General features: G+C 46.5%; 1 protein-coding gene across 1 annotated transcript; it reads left to right on the top strand.

Moving 5' to 3' along the window:
* The first annotated feature begins 5623 nt into the window (after positions 1 to 5623).
* On the top strand, positions 5624 to 18043 carry DCAKD (dephospho-CoA kinase domain containing). The gene is made up of 5 exons (XM_081166903.1): positions 5624 to 5735; positions 8671 to 8788; positions 11690 to 11893; positions 13909 to 13996; positions 16843 to 18043. The coding sequence occupies exons 2-5, from the start codon at positions 8677 to 8679 to the stop codon at positions 17126 to 17128; spliced, it is 690 nt and encodes a 229-aa protein (XP_081023029.1). The 5' UTR covers positions 5624 to 5735; positions 8671 to 8676; the 3' UTR covers positions 17129 to 18043.
* Positions 18044 to 21902: the final 3859 nt, after the last annotated feature.

Below are 21902 nucleotides of genomic sequence, written 5' to 3'. Positions count from 1 at the left end.
CTCTTGGCGGTTCAGGGCGGGAACCGGAAGCGCAGCGCACGTGAACCACGCTGACGGTGGGGGGGGGAGCAAACCCTGGTTGCCTGTGCTTTGGTTGTCAATGCTGTATTAGGCGTTGGGAGGTTTCAAGTCTGATGAACGGCGATATGGACATTTAATTAATAATAATCAGTGCTTTTTCCTGGGGGGACGCATACCCCTAAACATTTTGTGAATTTTTATACTTTTGTCCATTTACTGTATTTATTTTTCCTGATTTGAACTATAAAATGGTGATTTTCTTGGGTTAAAAACCCCCACTGATAATAATGATAATAATAATAGACCCTTCAGGCAGGAAAACCCCAAATAATAATAATAATAATAATAAATTTTATTTATATCCCGCCCTCCCCAGCCAAAGCCGGGCTCAGGGCGGCTAACAACAATAAAATAATCAATCAAATAATCACACAATCTAAAAATTTCATTATAAAAATTAATTAAATCAAATTGATGGCAACCAATTAAGTAGAATTATGTGCAGGTTGCCAGAGGAGGGAGTCAGGCTGCGCCCTGACCAAAGGCCTGGCGGAACAACTCTGTCTTGCAGGCCCTGCGGAAAGATGTCAGGTCCCGCAGGGCCCTAGTCTCTTTTGACAGAGCATTCCACCAGTTTGGAGCTGCAGCCGAGAAGGCCCTGGCTCTAGTTGAGGCCAGCCTAACCTCTCTGAGGCCTGGGACCTTGAGGATGTTATTATTTGCAGACCGTAGGTTTCTCTGTGGGGCATACCAGGAGAGGCGGTCCCGTAGGTACGAGGGTCCTAGGCCGTATAGGGCTTTAAAGGTTAAAACCAGCACCTTAAACCTGATCCTGTACTCCACCGGGAGCCAGTGCAGCTGGTATAATACCGGATGAATGTGCTCTCGCAGCGAAGACCCCATAAGGAGTCTCGCCGCGGCATTCTGCACCCGCTGGAGTTTCTGGGTCAGTCTCAAGGGCAGCCCCACGTAGAGCGAGTTACAATAATCCAGTCTGGAGGTGACCGTCGCATGGATCACAGTGGCTAGGTCAGGACGAGAGAGATAAGGGGCCAACTGCTTAGCTTGGCGGAGATGAAAAAATGCCGCCTTTGTTATAGCTGTAATCTGCGACTCCATAGAGAGGGAGGTATCGAAGATTACACCCAAACTCTTAACGGACGGTGCTGGCACTAATTGCACCCCCGCAAGAGATGGGAGTTGCCCCCTCGATCCCATATCGTCCCGCCCCAGCCAGAGGACCTCTGTCTTCGAAGGATTTAACTTCAACCGGCTCCCACGTAACCATCCAGCCACAGCTTCCAGACATCTGGTCAGTGTGTCTGGGGCCGAGTCAGGATGGCCATCCATCAACAGATAGAGTTGGGTGTCATCAGCATACTGATGGCAACCCAGCCCAAAACTCCGGACAAGCTGGGCGAGGGGGCGCATAAAGATGTTAAAAAGCATCGGGGAGAGAATTGCACCCTGAGGCACTCCACACACCAAGGAGTGGCGTGATGACAATTCCCCCCCAAGCGCCACCCTCTGTCCCCGACCAGAGAGAAACGAGCGCAGCCATTGAAGGACTGTGCCCTGGATCCCCACGTCGGCAAGGCGGTGGTCCAGGAGTTCGTGATCGACCATGTCAAAGGCTGCTGACAGATCTAGAAGAATCAGCAGCCCCGACCCGCCTCGATCCAGCTGTCTGCGGAGATCATCTGTTAGGGCGACCAGAGCCGTCTCGGTCCCATGACCAGCGCGGAAGCCGGACTGGAATGGGTCCAGAGCAGATGTTTCATCCAGAAACCTACCAAGCTGTTCAGCAACCGCTCTCTCAATCACCTTACCCAGGAATGGAAGATTCGAGACCGGGCGGTAATTGGATAGATCTGAGGGATCTAATGATGTTTTCTTTAAGAGCGGACGCACCACCGCCTCCTTCAGTTCCCCTGGGAATATCCCGGTGCCAAGGGACAAATTGATGATATCCCCCAGGGGGCCCCGCACCTCGTCTGGACACGCTCTAATCAGCCATGACGGGCACGGGTCCAGAGGACAGGTGGTGGGCTTTCCAGCTTGGAGGAATCTGTCCACATCGGCTGGAGATATCCGGTCAAAGTGGTCCAATACTGGACCCGAGGACAGTCGAGGGGCCTCCAGTTCCTTTATTGTATCCAAATTGGCAGGGAGGTCATGGCGGAGCAACAGGACCTTCTCCGCAAAAAAGCTCGCAAATGCCTCACAGCTGTGTGTCAGATTGTTATTTAAATTTGGCTGTCCTTCAAGGGACGTTAAAGACCGAATTATACTAAATAATTGCGCCGGGCGAGAGCTAGCGGATGCAATGGAGGCCGAGAAGTAAGACTTCTTAGCAGCCTTCACTGCCATCTCATAGGTTTTCATAAAAACCCTATAAGATGTTCTTGAGGCTCCGTCACGGGCACCCCGCCATACTCGCTCTAGCCGTCTGAGGTCCCGCTTCATTTTCCGAAGCTCCTCGGTAAACCAGGGAGCCCGGTTTCTGCGGGGTCGCAGAGGGCGCTTAGGTGCGATCTCATCGATGGCTGCCAGGAGCTGGGTATTCCAGCCCTCAACAAGCTCAGTCAATGAGTCGCCAGGGGGAGCATGGTCCCGCAAGGCTTGACGGAATCTATCCGGGTCCATCAGCCTCCGCGGGCGAGCCCAAATCGGCTCGCCACCTAAGCAGGGTGGGGGTGGAAAGTCAATCCTGGCTTTCAGAGCGTAGTGATCAGACCATGGCACCTTCATCGAAGGAGACATGATCACATCTATACCGGCGCCAAAGATCAAATCCAGCGTGTGGCCTGCTTGATGTGTGGGGCCCGAAACAAACTGGGAGAGCCCTAGTGTCGCCATGGAAGACACCAGGTCCAGAGCCTGTGAGGAGGGAGTGGCATCAGCGTGGAAGTTGAAGTCTCCCAATACCAATAGGTTAGGGAACTCCAAGGCCCAGCTGGCCACCGCCTCCAGCAGGCCTGACAGGGTGGCTGCTGGTGCGCTAGGTGGCCGGTACACCAGCCAGACAGCCAAGCTCTCCTCGGAGCCCCACACTAGGCCAACACATTCAATGCCGGGGATCGATGGCGATGGTAGAGCCCTGAAAGAGCAATCTTCCCGGATTAATACTGCCACCCCTCCCCCCCGGCCCACAGTCCGTGACTGGTGGAGGACGGAGAAACCCGGGGGCGCCATCTCTCGTAAGGTAACAGTTACCCCTTCGCGCACCCAGGTCTCCGTCACACAAGCCAGGTCAACTCCCTGCGAGATAAAGAAATCTCGCAGGGTAGCAGTTTTGTTGCCTATAGACCTGGCATTGCACAACACCAGTGAAGGAGGTGAGTAATCCTTGCTCACCCTACCCTCGTCTCTCGGGATGGGGCGCAGATTGGAAGGGGTACGAGCATATCCATATCTCGATCCCCTTCGCCTATAACATCTGCCCCCACCGCCATACCTCCCTCGCCCCTCCACGGTCGCAATCCCAGGCCTCATACTAACCTCCATTTACAAATAGAAAACAAAACAACCAAAACAATTATACCCAAACAAAACCAATCCCCGCCCCACTCAGTATCCAACCCCCCCCCCCAAAAAAACAAAATGGAACAAACAAAAATACATAAATAAAAACCACCATTCACGGTGGTACAACAAAGTAAACAATAAAAGCACCTTTAAAACACCTTAAAATATATAAAAACATCTTTAACATTTGCAGCAGGTAATGAAATAATATAATATAAATGTGACAATAATAATATAATTTATTATTTGTAACCTGCCCATCTGGCTGTGTTTCCCCAGCCACTCTGGGCAGCTTCCACAAAGACCAAAAATACACTAAGATGTGACACATTAATAATAATAAACCCTTAAGTGGGAGAATACAAATGTAACTGTAGGGTGGTGCCTTTATCAAACCCCTTGTAATGCTGGAATCTCATTTAAGATGGTTCTGGAGCAGCGGCAAACGAGCTTGCTTCATCTTTCATGTGACAACTCTTCAAATATTTGAAGATGGCTAGCATATCTCCATTAAGTCTTCACCAGGCTAAACATGCTCAACTCCCTCAACCGTTTCTCATAAGACTTAGATTCCCAATCCTTATAGATCACAGATTCCAAGAATTGTAGAGTTGGAAGGGACCATAAGGATCACCTAGTCCAGTTCCTTACAGGAATATTTTTGCCCAACATGGGGCCCGAACCCACAACCTGAGATTAAGAGTCTTGTGCTGTACCAAACTGAGCTAACATATGGGTCACCCTCCTCTGCACAAGTTCCAAATATAGTGTTAATTAAACTTTTTGGGTTCAGTGTCTCCTAGACTTTTTGGATAACCACCAAAAATGGATGCTACTGAAGCCATTTTTTTTTTTTTTTTTGCTATCAGATTTAGCAAATTGGTATCAAATAAAATATCAGTTATGAATATGTGATTCTATTTCTGCCTCGGCTGGCAGCTGTTCTACAGAGCCTCACAGAGCCTCCAATCACCTAAAATCCTCTGTTAGCAGAAGCTGCAAGGGATTGAATATAGGGTTTCTATTGCGGTACATGTTTATACCTCCTTCACTCAGGGGAGCAACAAGCAGAACTTATGTCCCAGGGAGAGCACAACAATTTCTGTGAGGTTTGGCTGAGTGAAGGTCATCCTGTTGAGTAGATATTTAAACCCGATTTCCCCAGCCAAAGTCCATCAACATTCAAGACACAACTACACTAAGTAATCTACTTGGGGCAGCGAGGGAACTAGGTGTTTTTGTGTTTGTTTTCAAGTAAGTTGTCCCAAAGCAAGAAGGGATAATGTCCCCCACAAGTCTACAGTGTTGTGTTTTGTTCTGAAGTTAGACACGAGGTGAAAATACAGATTTTTGCATTTCGGGACCTATCAGAAACCACATGGCTCTGCCTTAAATTCTCTCATCAACAATTTTAAATTCAAGAACTGGCAACAATCTTCATTTTACCAGGGGTGGGAGGGCAGTGTGCTTTCAAAGGATCTACTCTGCCACAGAACTGTCACCCAGTTGCCTCTGTCAGCTGGGATTTTGTCCCAAAGACTTTCAAGCAACCAGTTGATACTACTAGTTTATTTATTTAATAAAATTTATATACCGCTTGATTGTAGGGGAAAGCGTCAGAGCGGTTTACAAAAAAATAATAATAATCGCTTTAAAAATTCGCACCATAATTTAAAACACACAGAGAGTTAGAACCCCAATAGAATAGGGGTTTTTTTTGTAGTCTTTATTTGAAATGCATTCTTGTTTCTTGGTTGTAAGCATGATTTGTTTCTGTGTGTGGAAAAGTGAGTGAACAGACTCAAACAAGTTAAAATTCATACAGGCTTTCTAAACCTCAAGGTAGGCTTGTTTAAATAAGAATGCCTTTAGCAGGCGTCGAAAAAGAATACAGGAGCTTCAGTCTTTCTCGCTAGCGAAGAGGAGCAGCTTTAAAACTAGCTTTGACCGCCTGGAAGTCTTTCGAATTCCTTGCCCATTCCTTGCTCCAAGCCTCCTGCTCCCTCAAATCGCGACGATGGCTTCGCGCTTGGGGAAGCAGAGCCCAGCCTCCATGGCAGCGATTGGTTGGGTTTCCCAGCGTGACTTCCCTCTGCCAATAGGAAGTCGGAAAAGTTGGACACGGGTGAAGCCGACGAGAGGGTGGAAAAAGGTCTCAGTCAGCATTTGGTGGCGGAACCGAACTGGTGAGTGTGGGATGTTTTTGCGAGGATCGGGACCCTTCCTTCGCTGAACCCGGGGGCTGGGAGGGTAGGCATATCCCTCGGGAGAACAAGCTTGTTCGGGTTTATTTCCTGCGCGGCGTACCGAGGGTTTCTGAGAACGTGCAGAGTTCCCGCGACGCGTTCGCTGTTGAGCCACCGCAGTCAAGTCACCTCGCCTCTGAGATTAAGTGGAAGGGATTCCAGGGTAGCCAGACAGTTCTATCCTTAAGTGCTTCTTCCATCTCTTTTTTTTAAATAGAAATTTTGGAGGTGTAGGTGGCAGGGGGCTCCACATCTGTGGCAGAAGAAAGCGGTGAATTTTATTTGTTTTCTCCCGGGTTTTCTGGAGGAATCTCCGTTTTGCAAAACTCCAACCCTGCCTTTCCAAAGTTAAACGACGTATTGCCAGTTTTTGCTCTCTCTCTCTCTCTTTTTCTTTTAAGAGCCACAGATTTCAAATGCAAAGTCTGCACTGATTAGTAATGATAAGCTGGGATAAATATGAGATACTGGAGGTGGGACACAGTAACGTATTGCAGGGAGCCTGAGCCATGCTCTTGTTAGGACCTAAGGTAAGGTTACCAGACGTCCCTGTTTTCGGGGACAGTCCCCGGATTTACAAATCAGCCCCTGACAAAATCCTATCATTCCTACTGAAGTTGAAAAGTGTCCCCAATTTCATTGTAAAAAAAAATATGGTAACCTTAAAAGGGTTCCCCTAAATCCCTGTTTAAAAACACACAGACCTCTCAGGGTCTCTGGATTTGCCCTGAAATGGTATATTTTGAAACTTCAAATTGTATATCTTCTTTCAGCCCATGGCAGTTTCCAATTTTAAGACACTATAGATTTCATTATGTTTATTATTGACATACATCATCACACTCCCAAAATAAGATTTCCTGCTGCCGCCGCCACCACAAAATTCACAATCCTACCCTAATGGAAGAGTATTGGTATTTTGCCACCTTTATAGAAGTAGCCGTTGATGAAATGGCAAAAGATTAATGCATTGCAGGGGGTTGAACTAGAAGACCCTCACGGTCCCTTCCAGCTCTATGATTCTATGCTAATCCTTAGGTAATATTTCTGCTTGTTACAGAGGTGGTTTTTTTACATTATGTGGAAGAAACCAGATAATTTGAACCTGGTGATTTAAACTCCATGCCCCTTGACCAATCCCCCTAATCTTTCATATTTGCCTTGAGAGATCTTGGGTTTTGACCTTTGAAACTCTAAATGGTTCCGGGTTAAGTTATTAAATAAAGGACTGCCTGTGTCCATATGAAGCATCTCCTGGATTAAGACCGGCACTGGAGGCCCTACTCAGTGGCAGTGGCGTAGCGTGGGTTGTCAGCACCCGGGGCAAGGCAAGGCCCCCTAACCCGTGGATTTGCGCCCCCTAACCCTAACCCCCAGATGTTGCGCCCGGTGCGGCCGGCTCCCCCTGCACCCCCCACGCTACGCCACTGCTCAGTGGCTCACTCTTAAAAAATATCAAGGGACCCCTGACCATTAGGTCCAGTCGCAGACGACTCTGGGTTGCAGTGCTCATCTCGTTTACTGGCCAAGGGAGCCGGCGTACAGCATGACTAAGTCCCTTCTGGCGAACCAAAGCAGCGCACGGAAACACCGTTTACCTTCCCGCCGCAGTGGTACCTATTTATCTACTTGCACTTTGATGTGCTTTCGAACTGCTAGGTTGGCAGGAGCAGGGACTGAGCAACGGGAGCTCACCCCGTCGTGCGGATTCGAACCGCCAACCTTCCGATCGGCAAGCCCTAGGCTCTGTGGTTTAACCCACAGTGCCACCCATGTCCCTATTAAGAGCCATTTAATTGGACAGCCATGAGGAGAAGGGATGGTCCTTTCCTTATGGAATTCACTCCCAAGGGATCTGTCATTGGCTGTCTCAGTATTGAAAGGCTTTGAACTTCTACCTGTTTCAAATGACATTTAAAACGTGTGCTTTATTGTTCATGCATGCTGCTGTTTTAATACTGCGGATATGCTGGTTGAATTGCATTTAAATGTATTGTTGGTTTTTGTGTTTTTATTTTTCTTGTAATGATAGGTAGCAACTCAGAAATATAGTGATTATTTTCTGCCCTTTGTGATTTTTTAAACAGCTAAATTCCAGATAAGATGGATAAAAATCAATGATTTTTTAAAAAGAAAATTTAAAAACCGGGTTTTTTTAAAAAAAAGTAAATCAGATTTTTTAATTTAAATCGGATTTTTAAAATAAAATGCTTTTGGAGGAAAAATCTTTCTAAAGTTAGTTTTCTGTTTAAGTTACATTGTAGACCAAAGGCTTTTAATCAGGAAATAAGGATTTGTTTTAAGTTTTTCATGTGTATAAAACTCAGTCTAAGTTTTCGTTTTTAAAAAACCGTTTAACCACATCAGTTAACAAGCATGGATAAATATGCTATAATCTTATTGTTTTCGTTAAAGAGATTGTTTAAATTGTTATTAAGGAAATGATTATTTTTCTCCTTCCAGTGAAGTACAGCAGAAAAGTTGTCCAAATATAAACATTTAACTTACTAAACCTTACAATAATTTCACCAATGTCTGTCTATGTATTTCTAATAGTATAACCAAATCAGTAATTTTTGATATAGCTGTAAAAACTACTCTGAAAATTTATTATTCCAAAAATGAAACCTTCATCTGGTTGTAAATATTAAGATTATACCAGCAAGAATGAGTCTTTCTATAAAAAAATGATTTAAATCAAGTCTTACTGATTTGAATCAATTTGATTTAAATCAAATCCACCCTGCTAGGATGTTAGGTGGCGAGGTGGGTTGAGGGAAAAGTTGAAGCTCTTCAGAACCAAGTTTACAAATGAGCACAAGCTGAGTTTCACATTTCTTTTGTCGCTTAATGTTATTTTTTCCTTTCCATCCAGAGCAGGATGTTTCTGGTAGGATTGACGGGTGGCATTGCATCAGGAAAAAGTACGGTGGTTGCTATGCTGCGGGAACTGGGCTGCGCTGTCATTGATGCTGATGTTATAGCCCGACAAGGTGAGTCAGGCTGTGTTGCTTGGTATGAGGGTGAACAGAAGATGCACTTTTGTTCGCCAGTGGACCGCTGGCCAGAGGCAATACAGTGGTACCTCGGGTTACAGATGCTTCAGGTTACATACACTTCGGGTTACAGACTGCTAAAACAGAAATAGTACCTCGGGTTAAGAACTTTGCTTCAGGATGAGAACAGAAATCGGGCTCCGGCGGCGCAGCAACAGCAGGAGGCCCCATTAGCTAAAGTGGTGCTTCAGCTTAAGAACAGTTTCAGGTTAAGAACGGACCTCCGGAACGAATTAAGTACTTAACCTGAGGTACCACTGTAGATCCTCCAGGATCCCCAAGGGAGTTGTTGTTGGGTCTGCTCTTGGGTTCTCGGCTTGGATCCATTTGTGGGATAAAAATGAGACCAATACAGTGGTGCCCCGCAAGACGAATGCCTCGCAAGACGGAAAACTCGCTAGACGAAAGAGTTTTCCGTTTTGGAGATGCTTCGCAAGACGAATTTCCTATCGGCTTGCTTCGCAAGACGACAATGTCTTGCGAGTTCCTGCTGGTTTTTTCCCTCCCCCCCCTTTTCTAAGCCACTAAGCTGCTTATCAGCTGATCCGATCAGCAGATAAGCCTCTAAAAGCCGCTAATAGCGCTAATCCTCTAATCCGTCAATGGGCTTGCTTCGCAAGACGAAAAAACCGCTAGACGAAGAGAATCACAGAATGGATTCTTTTCGTCTTGCGAGGCACCACTGTACATAGATTCCAGGCCAATGTCGCTTGCCATGCAATTTTCCAGTTGTCTTGGGGCCTACCAACATACTGGTTTTCTTCCTCAAAGAGAAGCTGCTGAGGAAGAATAGAGGGTTAATTTGGATTAGGCCTGCAGCACTGGGGAAGAGGTAAAGGTAAAGGGGCCCCTGACCATTAGGTCCAATCGCGAAGGACTCTGGGGTTGCGGTGCTCATCTCTCTTTATTGGCCGAGGGAGCCGGCGTACAGCTTCCGGGTCATGTGGCCAGCATGACTAAGCCGCTTCTGGCGAACCAGAGCAGCGCACGGAAACGCCGTTTACCTTCCTGCCAGAGCGGTACCTATTTATCTACTTGCACCTTGACGTGCTTTCGAACTGCTAGGTTGGTAGGAGCTGGGACCAAGCAGTGGGAGGTCAACCCATCGATGGGATTTGAACCACCAACCTTCTGATCGGCAAGTCCTATGTTCTGTGGTTTAACCCACAGCGCCACCCGCGTCCCCAGCAGGACTAGGGAACTGGGCTTAATTCTTTGCTTAAGCCAGGGGTCAGCAAACTTTTTCAGCAGGGGGCCAGTCCACTGTCCCTCAGACCTTGTGGGGGGGGGGGCTGGACTTTGTTTTGAAGGGAAAAAAATGAATTCCTATGCCCCACAAATAACCCAGAGATGCATTTTAAATAAAAGGACACCTTCTACTCATGTAAAAACACGCTGATTCCTGGACCATCCGCAGACCGGATTTAGAAGGTGATTGGGCCGGATCTGGCCCCCAGGCCTTAGGTTGCCTACCCATGGCTTAAGCCAGGCTTCCTCAACCTTTGCCTTCCAGATGTTTTGAGACTACAATTCCCATCATCCCTGACCACTGGTCCTGCTAGCTAGGGATTATGGGAGTTGTAGGCCAAAAACGTCTGGAGGGCCGATGTTGAGGAAGCCTGGCTTAAGCGCTGCAGCCCTGATCCCAACACACACACACCCCTGAGAGGCGCTGTTGACCTAGAAAAACTATCTCTGCAAAAATTCTGTACCTTTAGGTGCAATGAAAACTCGGCCCCCAACCTCTCCACCAATTGCCTTTTGAAGAGTAAAATAAAACTACGTTGAGTGTTTTAAATCATGGAACTGTAATGTAATATGCTTGTGAGCTTCTAAACTTATTTGACTGACTGCTGCTAGAAAGACAGAATGCTGATCTACTGGTCTGTTCCGATAGAGCAGATCTTGTGCACTTATTTGTTAGACTGTGGATTGCTGCTGTAGGCAGGAGATCTAACTGCAGAAAGCTTGGGAAAGCTCACGTAGCTTTCTGCTTGCGAGGAAGAGAAGCTGTGTTTGTCTCATCCCTCCGCCGACAGCACTTGGAACCTGTCTTTTTGCCTGTTGGAGGACCTCTGCAAATAGTTTGGGCCAGTTGGAGCTAGGGGTGCTGTGGATTCTGATGCCAGCTGATCTGCAATTGCTGGACTAATGTGCAGCGCAGAATGTGGTTATCTGTCAGATTTCACACATCTCCAAATTTCTCGGCCCAAGAAAAGAAAAGGCACAGTATGCGTTATAAATGCACATGTTGTTGTTTAGCTGTTTAGTCGTGTCCGACTCATTGTGACCCCATGGACCAGAGCACACCAGGCACTCCTGTCTTCCACTGCCTCCCGCAGTTTGGTCAAACTCATGCTGGTAGCTTCGAGAACACTGTCCAACCATCTCGTCCTCTGTCGTCCCCTTCTCCTTGTGCCCTCCATCTTTCCCAACATCAGGGTCTTTCCCATGAAGTCATCTCTTCTCATGAGATGGCCAGAGTATTGGAGCCTCAGCTTCAGATAAATGCACATATTAGGATAGAAACGCATACGTCGAGACGCAGTGCATATTCAAATATGCATTTTGTGGTAAAAAGCACATTTTAAATACAAATGTTCCTGCGGGTTTTCCCAAAACAAAATTTGCAAATTAATGGGGAAGTGGGGCAGATTGGATTCATGAATGAGCGTATGTAGGAATTGACGCAAACTGTCTTATCTCAAGCAACGCTTCTCGACTTGCAGTTTGTCTCTGCTGTCCGCCTCGGCTCTGATTGAGTTTCCCAGTGCTACCCCTGACAAAAAATTGAAAGCAACTCTGGTGGAGTCTTAATGTTAACCCCTCTTTCCTCAGTGGTCCAGCCACGCTTCCTGGCATACCAGCGCATTGTGCATTCTTTTGGCCCTGAAATTCTCCTGGAGAGCGGCGAGATCAACCGCGAAGCTCTGGGAAGCATAGTTTTCTCCCAGCCCGAAAAACGTCGGCTGCTGAATTCCATCACTCACCCTGAGATACAGAAGGAGATGGTAAAACAGATCTTGAAATACTTTATGCTGGGTAAGCTACTGGTGAGGTTGATTTTTATTTTTATTTTACTTTGCGGAATCCTCGGGGCATCGATACACGCTGACAAAAGCTGCATCGTCTCCCTTTGCCCTGCATTTTATTTTATTTTCCTTTGCTGGCCAAGAGGGGATGGACTGTAAAAAGGCCTCTGAGCTGCTTCCTTTGTGCCGTGTTTTCGCTCATCCATTCACTGCTTACATCCTGAGAATTCTTCCTTCTTTATCCTTGCCCTTTGCATTTTTGCTCCCTTAACGTTGCCTTTAAAGAGCACACACAAAAGAGTCTTGGGGAAGTATTGTGCATAATGTCACACCTTCAGAAATGCTCGCACGCACCCCCAGCCCCCCCTTTTCCCGGGCGCTCTTATAAAAGTTCTTTTTGAACTCGATAAGGTAAAAGAATGGTTTGACAGCTGGGATTTCTGCACCGTCTCTCTATTCCCTTTCATTCCTCTGATAACTGTAACAAATACAGCTGACAAATCTGTCTAATCAAGGGCCTGATAATATCGCCGGCTGCTTTGGAGGTCTCAGGGTAGCAGAGAAGGGTCTCCTCACAAGGAGGAACTCATTGAAAGCAGACAGGGTGGGAGGGAGAGCCAGAGCTCTCTGTTTTCCAGTTTCTAAGGCCAATATAACCCCCTTAGATGAGAGGGGAAAGCGTTTAGGGAACTGGGAAAATAGCCTCACTGGTGATCTTCAAAGCTTTGTTCTTCAGAAGACCTAGACTTTTCTGCAAATTAAGGTAATTGGACTAATTCAACTCCCGTCATTCAAATTAGTGGCAATATTATAAAAGCGGCTCCTGCTGTGAACTGCACACTACAATGCTGGAACTTCCCTGTGCTTCCGAAGGAGTTTGCCAGAGGAGGGGAGCGTTCCCTGGTCAGAAAAATGACATCCCGGTGCCTTGTTCGGTATATGGATCCTGGTCCAATTTTGTTGTTGCTAAATAATTTTTATTAATTTTCAATTACAAAAATCCAATATGCGTCATATTATATTAACATGAAATAAAGGTAAAGGGACCCTGACCATTAGGTCCAGTTGTGGCCTACTCTGGGGTTGCAGTGCTCATCTCACTTTATTGGCCGAGGGAGCTTCCGGGTCATGTAGCCAGCTTCCGGGCGTACAGCTTCCGGGTCATGTAGCCAGCAGGACTAAGCCGCTTCTGGCAAACCAGAGCAGCGCATGGAAACGCCGTTTACCTTCCTGCCGGAGCGGTACCTATTTATCTACTTGCACTTTGACGTGCTTTTGAACTGCTAGGTTGGCAGGAGCAGGGACCGAGCAACGGGAGCTCACCCCGTTATAGGGATTTGAACTGCCGACCTTCTGATCGGCAAGTCCTAGGCTCTGTGGTTTAACCCACAGTGCCACCCTCGTCCCTCTCAAATAAAGGTACCTTTTACCTTAACACCAAATAGTGATACTAATTCAAATACAAATCAATTACATAGCCAATTATAAATTTTGTGGGGTTTCCCACTTGCTGTACTTCAGCGTCTGATTCCCTTTAATTCTGCCTCCAGACTCTTGCTCAAACCAAATACAATCCATTCTTGATAAAATCCCTTATACCACAGCTACAAAAATTAACTTCAATTCGCATTAACACATGTAATAATTTGTAAATTCCCAGGTGAAGTTCTCCTTTCTTCTCCTGTGTGAGGTTTTAATTCCCGTCATTTGTTCCATTAATTCTTTATCCAATATTATGTCCCTATGAGGCCTTCTGGCTTTGTTGACTCGGAGTTATTCTGAAGAAATCTCTCTCTTTGTTCTCAACTCGTCTGATTGCAACTGTAAAATTCCACTTTCGATTTCAGACAGGGAGTCACCCAAATTTTACTCCAGAATCTGACAAGGGGATGAAATCACACAAACTCTTGAGTTTGCAGCGCTTTACACAAAACTCCTTGTGCAGTTTTGTGTGTGTGTGTGGAATGAATGCTTGCAGTTTCTACAACATTTGCGATACAAAATTCACCTCCTTCCCCTCCGCAGGCCATCGGTATGTGATCCTCGATATCCCGCTCCTTTTTGAAACCAACACGCTGATCAAGTTCATGAAGCACACTGTTCTCGTGTACTGGTAAGGATATTACAGGGAACGATGTCGTTATGTCACAATACGAAAGCGCCAGCCGGTCTGACGGATTAAAGGACAGAAGATGCCCTTTGGAATGCACTGGCTCCTGAACTGAGTCAGGAATCCTAGAATTTAGACTAGAGTGATCTTGTCTAACCCCTTGCAATGCAGGAATCTCAACTAGATCATACATGACAGATGGCTGTCCAAGCTCTGCTTACATGGGATTTCCACGTGACCATTCAGATGAACCAAATCCATTAGAACTGGTTGCTCATACAGTCGTACTTTGGAAGTCGAACTGAATCCATTCTGGAAGTCCGTTCGACTTCCAAAACGTTCAGAAACCAAAGCGCGGCTTCTCACTGGCTGCAGGAAGCTCCTGCAGCCAATCGGATGCCCCATCGGACGTTCGGCTTCCAAAAACAGTTCGCAAACCGGAACAGTCACTTCCGGGTTTGCAGTGTCCGGGAGCTAAAATGTTTGAGAACTAAGCTGTTTGAAAACCAAGGTACGACTACTGTACAGTGTTAGAAACTCAGCTATATAAGCTAGGTGTCAAATGGCTCCTTAAAACCAGGGTCACAGTCGCCAGAATGAAATGCCTACTTGCCATTTTGGGGCAGACCCAAAATCTTTGTGCAGCTAAAACATAACAGAATTCTACAAGTGTGTGAAAACAGGCAAGATCCAAGGTTCTCCAGGCATACACCTCCATATGGCAGGAGACATCAGGAACCATCCTGGTGCCCGGGCATCCTTACCTGGTCGCAGGTGGCCAATAGCCAGGTGCAAAATGCGCCTGGCAAATTCTGAACACTGCTTGTGCAGCATTTTTAAGGGCAGTACCGAAAGGGCCACACAGAATATTGTTGCGCTTCCGAATGGACTGACCCTTGGAATGGGTTGGAGCTCCTGCAAACCTGTGAACAGAGTTGTATAAAAAGTTTATTTCGTAGGGGCCACATTCCTGTCTGGATAATCTTTCAGAGGCCGCAAGCCTCTGATGGGTGAGGAAAGAGCAAAAGTGACCAGAGCAACCAATGTAACTCTTACCTTTGTGTAACAGGCTAATGTCTGCACGCACACACACACACACACACACACACACACACACACACGTCAAGCAATGGGCGTTATCAGAGTTTAACGCCCATTGCTTGACGTGTGTGTGCCATGCAGAAACAATCGCGGACCATGCAAAGCAGAACCAGTGATGGGGATGGCCTGGGAAGAGGTGTGTGTGGCTGGGAAGAGACCCAAATTCCAGAGGGAGAGGCGCCTGAGGGCTGCTTTTTGCCCCCAAGCCTGAGGTGTCCCATCCTCGATTTAGATGGAGAAGGTAAACGTATCTCTTCAGGGAATTATTTAGCTGTTCCTGTTAAACCACAGAGGGTCAGAAGGTCGGCGGTTCAAATCCCCGCGACGGGGTGAGCTCCCGTTGTTCGGTCCCTGCTCCTACCCACCTTTACACACACACACACACACATATATATATACATACACACACACACACACACACACACACATATATATACACACACACATATATGTTTAAAGTCTTACGGTACCATTTTAAACAGTCACGGCTCCCCCCCCCAAAAAAAAATCTGGGAGCTGTACTTTGCTGAGAGGTCCAGAGAGTGGCAACATGAGAACGGGCCTTTTCTGCAGTGGCTCCCCATCTGTGGAATGCTTCGCCTGGCGCCTTCATTATATAGCTTTAGGCGGCAGAAGAAAATGTTCCTCTTCAACCAGGCCTTTGGCCGATTAATATTCTACAGACTTTTAAATGTGTCTGTTATTGTTTTGCTGCTTTGGTTTAATTATTTACTTGCATTTTATCTTGTAGTTTATTCTGTAAACTGCCCTGAGATCTTTTGATGAGTGGCAGTATATAGTTTTAATAAATATATATATATTTTAAAAAACTGGATGCCTCACAGAGCTACAGTTCTCAAGAGTTCCCTGTGAAGAGGGGTTGACCGTTAAAACAGTCAGCACTGTAGCTCTGTGAGGGGAACAGGGCCTCCCCTAACAACTCTCTGCACCCTTTAACAAACTAGAGCTCCCACAATTCTTTGGGGGAAGCCATGACTGTTTCAAGCGGTGTCATAGTGCTTTAGGGTGTGAACGTGGCCTACGAAGAGATCAGTGGGAAGGGTGTGCAGAGCAGAGTGGGCTCAGTTGTCAAGGCTGAGATCTGAGGGGTGAAGGACAAGGACCTCAACCAGCAAATCTGCTGAGGAAAAAGTAAACACACACACAAAAACCTGTCAAAGGATAGGTAAAGGTAAAGGGACCCCTGACCATTAGGTCCAGTCATGGCCGACTCTGGGGTTGCGGCGCTCATCTCATTTTATTGGCCGAGGGAGCCGGCGTACAGCTTCCGGGTCATGTGGCCAGCATGACTAAGCCGCTTCTGGCGAACCAGAGCAGCGCATGGAAACGCCGTTTAGCTTCCCACAACAGTGGTACCTATTTATCTACTTGCACTGGTGTGCTTTCAAACTGTTAGGTTGGCAGGAGCTGGAACAGAGCGACGAGAGCTCACCCCGTCGTGGAGGATTCGAACCGTCGACCTTCCGATCGGCAAGCCCAAGAGGCTCACTGGTTTAGACCACAGCGCCACCCACATACCATACATATGGTGTGTATGTGGCCATAGTCTCTCCCTCATTTTCCATGTCTTAGCCGTGCTGGAGTGTGTAAGAGCAGCCGGAATTGACTAGATAGATGGGAGGGGGGTGTACACACACACACACACACACACACACACACACACACACACACACAGCCCTTTCTGACTTTCTCCCTGAGCTCAGTTCCTCTTCCCTTCCTTTGCCAAGTGACCCACAGAGCCAGTTGTCCCGCCTGATGCGCCGGAACGGGCTGACCCAGGCGGAGGCCGAAGCGCGCATTGCCGCCCAGCTGCCCCTGGACCAAAAGGTCAAGCTAGCCGGCCACGTCATCGACAACTCGAGAGACATCGAGACCACGAGGAAGCAGGTCTTGAAGCTGCACTCCTCGTTGGAGGACTCCATGGACTTCCTCCTGGTGCGGATCCTGGCCGTGACAGCAGCTGCTGGGGTTAGTGGCTTGCTGTATTTCCTACTGCGGCAGCTCATGTCTTAACTTGCCCTTGGTGGTGGTGACGGGGGAGGTAAGGGGGACCGAACCCTTTCGTGTTGGGAAGAGCAATAGAAACCCAGAACCTTTCCCTACTTTTTGCAGCCTGAACGACTCAAAAGACCTCAAAAGCCAGGCAGCAAGCCTGTTGTCTTTCCGAACGCCTCTGGAAGTGAGCTCTCCAAAGCGGCTCTCGGCTATCTTTGTCCGCGGCTCCCTTGCAAAAGATTTTAGTCGCACCTGAGGATGGAAAGGGGTTGTGGGTGCTGTTAACTAAAGCTGGTAGGAATTTTGGTCTGCTGGGCCGAGGGGCTGTGGGTGGGGACGAAACTTGCTGGCTACTACTGAAGTGTAAAAACACATCCTATTAAATTTGACGTGAGGGTAAGCCCACAACAAAGTTCCTTTTTTAAAAAAGAGGTATTGTACACCTCTTTCCCCTCCTCTCCCTCCCTCCAATATGCTATTGGCTGCATCTTTGAGAACTTCATTTTCAATGGGTCTCCAGGACTGTGGTCAATATTGAATATTGCTTGCAGGGCACTCAACCAAAATGCTCTCTGTGGGGAACCGACAAGGAAAAGTCGCTTCTCGGAGGTGTGAAAATACCCTGAGAAGTTGGAGAGGCTGTTCCTTTTTTTTCTTCTTCCCCCCTGGAGGCTGTTTGGTTACTGCATTTCATTTAACATCAATTTATCTGTATGACTCATACAGCTCAAGCATTATGTACTACAGTCTTACAATATAGTATTTGTAATTATGAACGGGAGCTTGTGGGGTTTTTTTCACCCCTCAGCACCTGGCTTATATTCAAACAAATCATGATGATGATTGTTATTTATGAATCTTGTTATTTATGAATCATGTCATGTTGAAGCATCTGGAAGCAATCTGCAATGCAATTAAAACCTATATAAAACATATACCGTATTTTTTGCTCTATAAGACTCACTTTTCCCCTCCCCAAAAGTAAGGGGAAATGTGTGTGCATCTTATGGAGCGAATACAGGCTGCACAGCTATCCCAGAAGCCAGAACAGCAAGAGGGATTGCTGTGCAGTGATCCCTCTTGCTGTTCTGGCTTCTGAGATTCAGAATATTATTTTTTCTTGTTTTCCTCCTCCAAAAACTAGGTGCGTCTTATGGTCTGGTGCGTCTTATGGAGCGAAAAATGCGCAGGGTATATATATATACACACATATGCGCATGCGCGCGCACACACACACACATAGGTAAAGGGACCCCTGACCATTAGGTCCAGTCGTGGCCAACTCTGGGGTTGCGGCGCTCATCTCGCTTTATCGGCCAAGGGAGCCGGCGTACAGCTTCCGGGTCATGTGGCCAGCATGACTAAGCTGCTTCTGGCGAACCAGAGCAGCGCACAGAAACACCGGTTACCTTCCCACCGGAGCGGTACCTATTTATCTACTTGCACTTTGACGTGCTTTCAAACTGCTAGGTGGCAGGAGCAGGGACTGAGCAACGGGAGCTCACCCCGTCGCGGGGATTCGAACCACCGACCTTCTGATCGGCAAGCCCAAGAGGCTCAGCGGTTTAACCCACAGCGCCACCCGCGTCCCTATGTATATACATACAAAGCAGTTAAAACAATTGCATATATAAAAACACACACATTTAGATAGATACATACACATACATAGAAGTGGAAGGGAGCTTTAATGGTCTGCTTATGGCATCATATAGAATGGCCCTCCTGATCGGATGCCCTCTCCTGCAGAAATGCAGTGATTGGTCAGGTGAGATGACTAACACATTCCAAATACGTGGTTTTCAAACTTCTACATTTAGGGAGCCTTTATACTGTGTACTGAGTCCAAGGAGCCTTGCTGCGGTCCCTGCACATAACATATTAGCGCCAATATGCATTGCATGAGAAAATCAGCAAGGATGGAAAAATCTATGGCATCTCTGCACTTTGGAATATTTTTTAAAGTTCTAGTTTTCCCTTCTCAAAAAGCATTGAGGTGGAGGTTTGGAAAAGGGCAGCTGAAATTACCATTCTCTGAAGAAAGTTCCCAAGATCTGGGCCTTTTCCGTTCAGAAAAAAATGGTGTAACAATACCGTGCAGGGTGGAGAGGGAGAGATATTTCCTCTCGTAATGCGGGAACCCAGAGCTATCCAATGGAGGAGAGGCGGGAGAAAGTGCTTCTTTTACACCTTGCATAGTTAAACTGTGGAACTTGCTGCCACAAGATGCAGGCCCGGATGCCAACCTAGATGGCTTTAGAAGCGCTGCAGACAAATTCATGGAGGATAAGGCTATTGATGGCTTGTAGGAGCTCCGGTGACTAGGTGGTACGTCCTGTGACAGAGGTGTGCCTTTGAATCCCAGGCTTTGGGGAACACAGTAGGGTAGGGGGCAGCAAGGATTACCTCGCCGGGGCCGGATGCGGCCCAATCACCTTCTCAATCCGGCCCATGGACGGTCCGGGAATCAGCGTGTTTTTACATGAGTAGAACGTGTCCTTTTATTTAAAATGCATCTCTGGGTTATTTGTGGGGCCTGCCTGGTGTTTTTACATGAGTAGAATGTGTGCCTCTTCACTCTTGAGATCGGAAGCTGTTCACTCGTCAGGACAGGATAAAAGGAAACCATTGCTCCTGAAGGTTGTCAGCCATTTTGTCTTCTTCAACCAGCTCCGATTACAGGTCACAGTTCCACCAGGACTTTCTCCTGTGAAACGAATGCCAGCTTTGTTGGAGTGCTTTGAGGAAGTTGACAGAAACGGAATTGCTCCGAGGCTGGCTGAGTTTCACATCCTTTCGATATCGATGCCTCCACTTCCGCAAGCAAAAAGCAGAAGGCAGAAGTCATCCGTAAATGGCCGGAGGCTTGCAGCCAATATTTTGTTTGGTAAATTCCAACACACAAAAGAAGAAAGTCTCTACCCAGCTTCAAATACACCTCTCTCATTCACCTCTCAATGTCCCTCCTTGCTTCTTGCCTGTGTCCTTTAAAAAGAAACAAATCATTGATTCTTATTCAAAGGTATACAGAAATACGCACCCATTACAAAGTATCTGTGTATAATATATACAGCCACTTAATCTGAAGAGGAAGAAAATACAAGAAAAGGAGAAATCTGAAGAAGGAGAAAGCAAGAGAGAAGGAAAAGAATGAAAAAGCTAAAGAAAGATAAGAGCAAAATAAAAGGACTTCCGGCTCTCTGTAGAATGAATATTATATGCATTCTTTAAGATCCAACCATTGTATCTTTTATGAACCAGTATTTTTTTCAATTTTCAAATCCAGATATTACAAGATCATTTTCTCTTTCACGCGAAAAGCATAAGAAATTCCTAGCCCTTCAGCAATGGTAGTAATGATTTTTCTCTTTATCAGACATATTAGCTCAGCCATCTCCGCCAAGTCCAACAATTTTGCCTGAGTTTATCCTGATTCATGCTTTGGTGATGGCTCTCTCATAGTTTGTTATGTGTGTGGTGGAGGGGCACCTGCCCATCAACCAATGTGTGAGCTGACAGCTTCAAATGGTTGGGAGATTTGATTTCCATGATTTCCCTCTCCCATCACAGGAGAGGCACTGCTTAAGTGGAGCTTTCATGTAAGCAGGTATCACAGGCAGAATGCTTGGCTCAGATGTTCTTGGAAGGGGAAAAGAATATCGCCTCCAGCCCAGTGAACCAGGACTTCCTTTGCCCTACGCAATCTCCAGTCCCTTTTCCTCCTCCTTTAGGCAAGTGCTGCGAGTGTTGTTGTTTTTTAAAGAAGAAAAATTAAAACCATTGATTTTCAACAAGACATGCAAAAAGATTACACCAATAAGCACAGTGCCGTGTAGAATATCAGACAAAGTCTCTCCCCACGAAGGGCATAAAACAAATATCCAAATGCAAAGTTGATCGATCCAGCAATGTAGAAACAAGATAATGTTTTAATGTTTGATGTATTATAATATTTTAATATTTTTTTGGAAGCTGCCCAGAGTGGCTGGGGAAGCACAGCCAGATGGGCGGGGTATAAATAATAAAATTATTATTATTATTATTATTATTATTATTATTATTATTATTATTATTATTATTTACAGTGGGCTCTCGGGTTGCGAACGTGATCCATGTGGGATCCATGGGTGGGTTGCGATTTGGCACTTCTGTGCATGCGTGACCGCCAAAACCTGCAAGTAACCCGTTCTGGTACTTCCGGGTTTTGGCGGGTCCGTAACCCCAAAAAACAACCTGCAGCGTCTGTAACCCGAGGTATCACTCTACTTACAGAAAGGGGGGAGAGAGAGCACAAAGACCAAATATATTTACAGTATATTAATCTTGCCATGTAAATAATACTATATATGAGCACCTCTTACATGTTCATGGGAGACAGACACAGAAAAGAAAAATTATTATCGTAACTAAAACCTTGGGAAAGCCCATTCCCCATGACTGACCAACATAATAAAATGGTACCCAACAGAAAGGAATCTGTCTTTCTTCATTTGACCCCTGGGGACCCTTGGCTGATAACTCGGTTTTTTCTAAAAGTGCCATTTCCCCAACTTTAGAATACCAGAATGCAACATTAGCACCAGCAAGATCTCTCCAGAACCGGGCTGTTGCAGCTCTCGCTGCTGTAAGTAAATGGATGATCAGTTGTTTATTACAAAGATTCTTTTCCCTGTGTGTTAAAGCTTCACTGCCACGTGTGCAAGATTGTACGAGACAAACGGATTCTCCTTTAAAGCTGAGAAACGGTTGTGACATTTCTGGAGCACCCCACCCAGAGCTCACAAAGCATGCT

The sequence above is a fragment of the Podarcis bocagei genome, assembly GCF_964188305.1.
Source record: "Podarcis bocagei genome assembly, chromosome: 13".
Lineage (NCBI taxonomy): Eukaryota > Metazoa > Chordata > Lepidosauria > Squamata > Lacertidae > Podarcis > Podarcis bocagei.
The sequence above is the reverse complement of the archived record's forward strand: the minus strand, read 5'-3'. Positions and strand labels throughout refer to the sequence as shown.

Excerpts from the sequence above, each read along its gene's own strand:
- DCAKD (XM_081166903.1), top strand. The coding sequence starts at position 8,677 with ATGTTTCTGGTAGGATTGACGGGTGGCATTGCATCAGGAAAAAGTACG. Across the intron at positions 11,894-13,908 it reads CTTGAAATACTTTATGCTGG|GCCATCGGTATGTGATCCTC; the intron begins GTAAGCTACTGG and ends TCCCCTCCGCAG. Across the intron at positions 13,997-16,842 it reads CACACTGTTCTCGTGTACTG|TGACCCACAGAGCCAGTTGT; the intron begins GTAAGGATATTA and ends TCCTTTGCCAAG.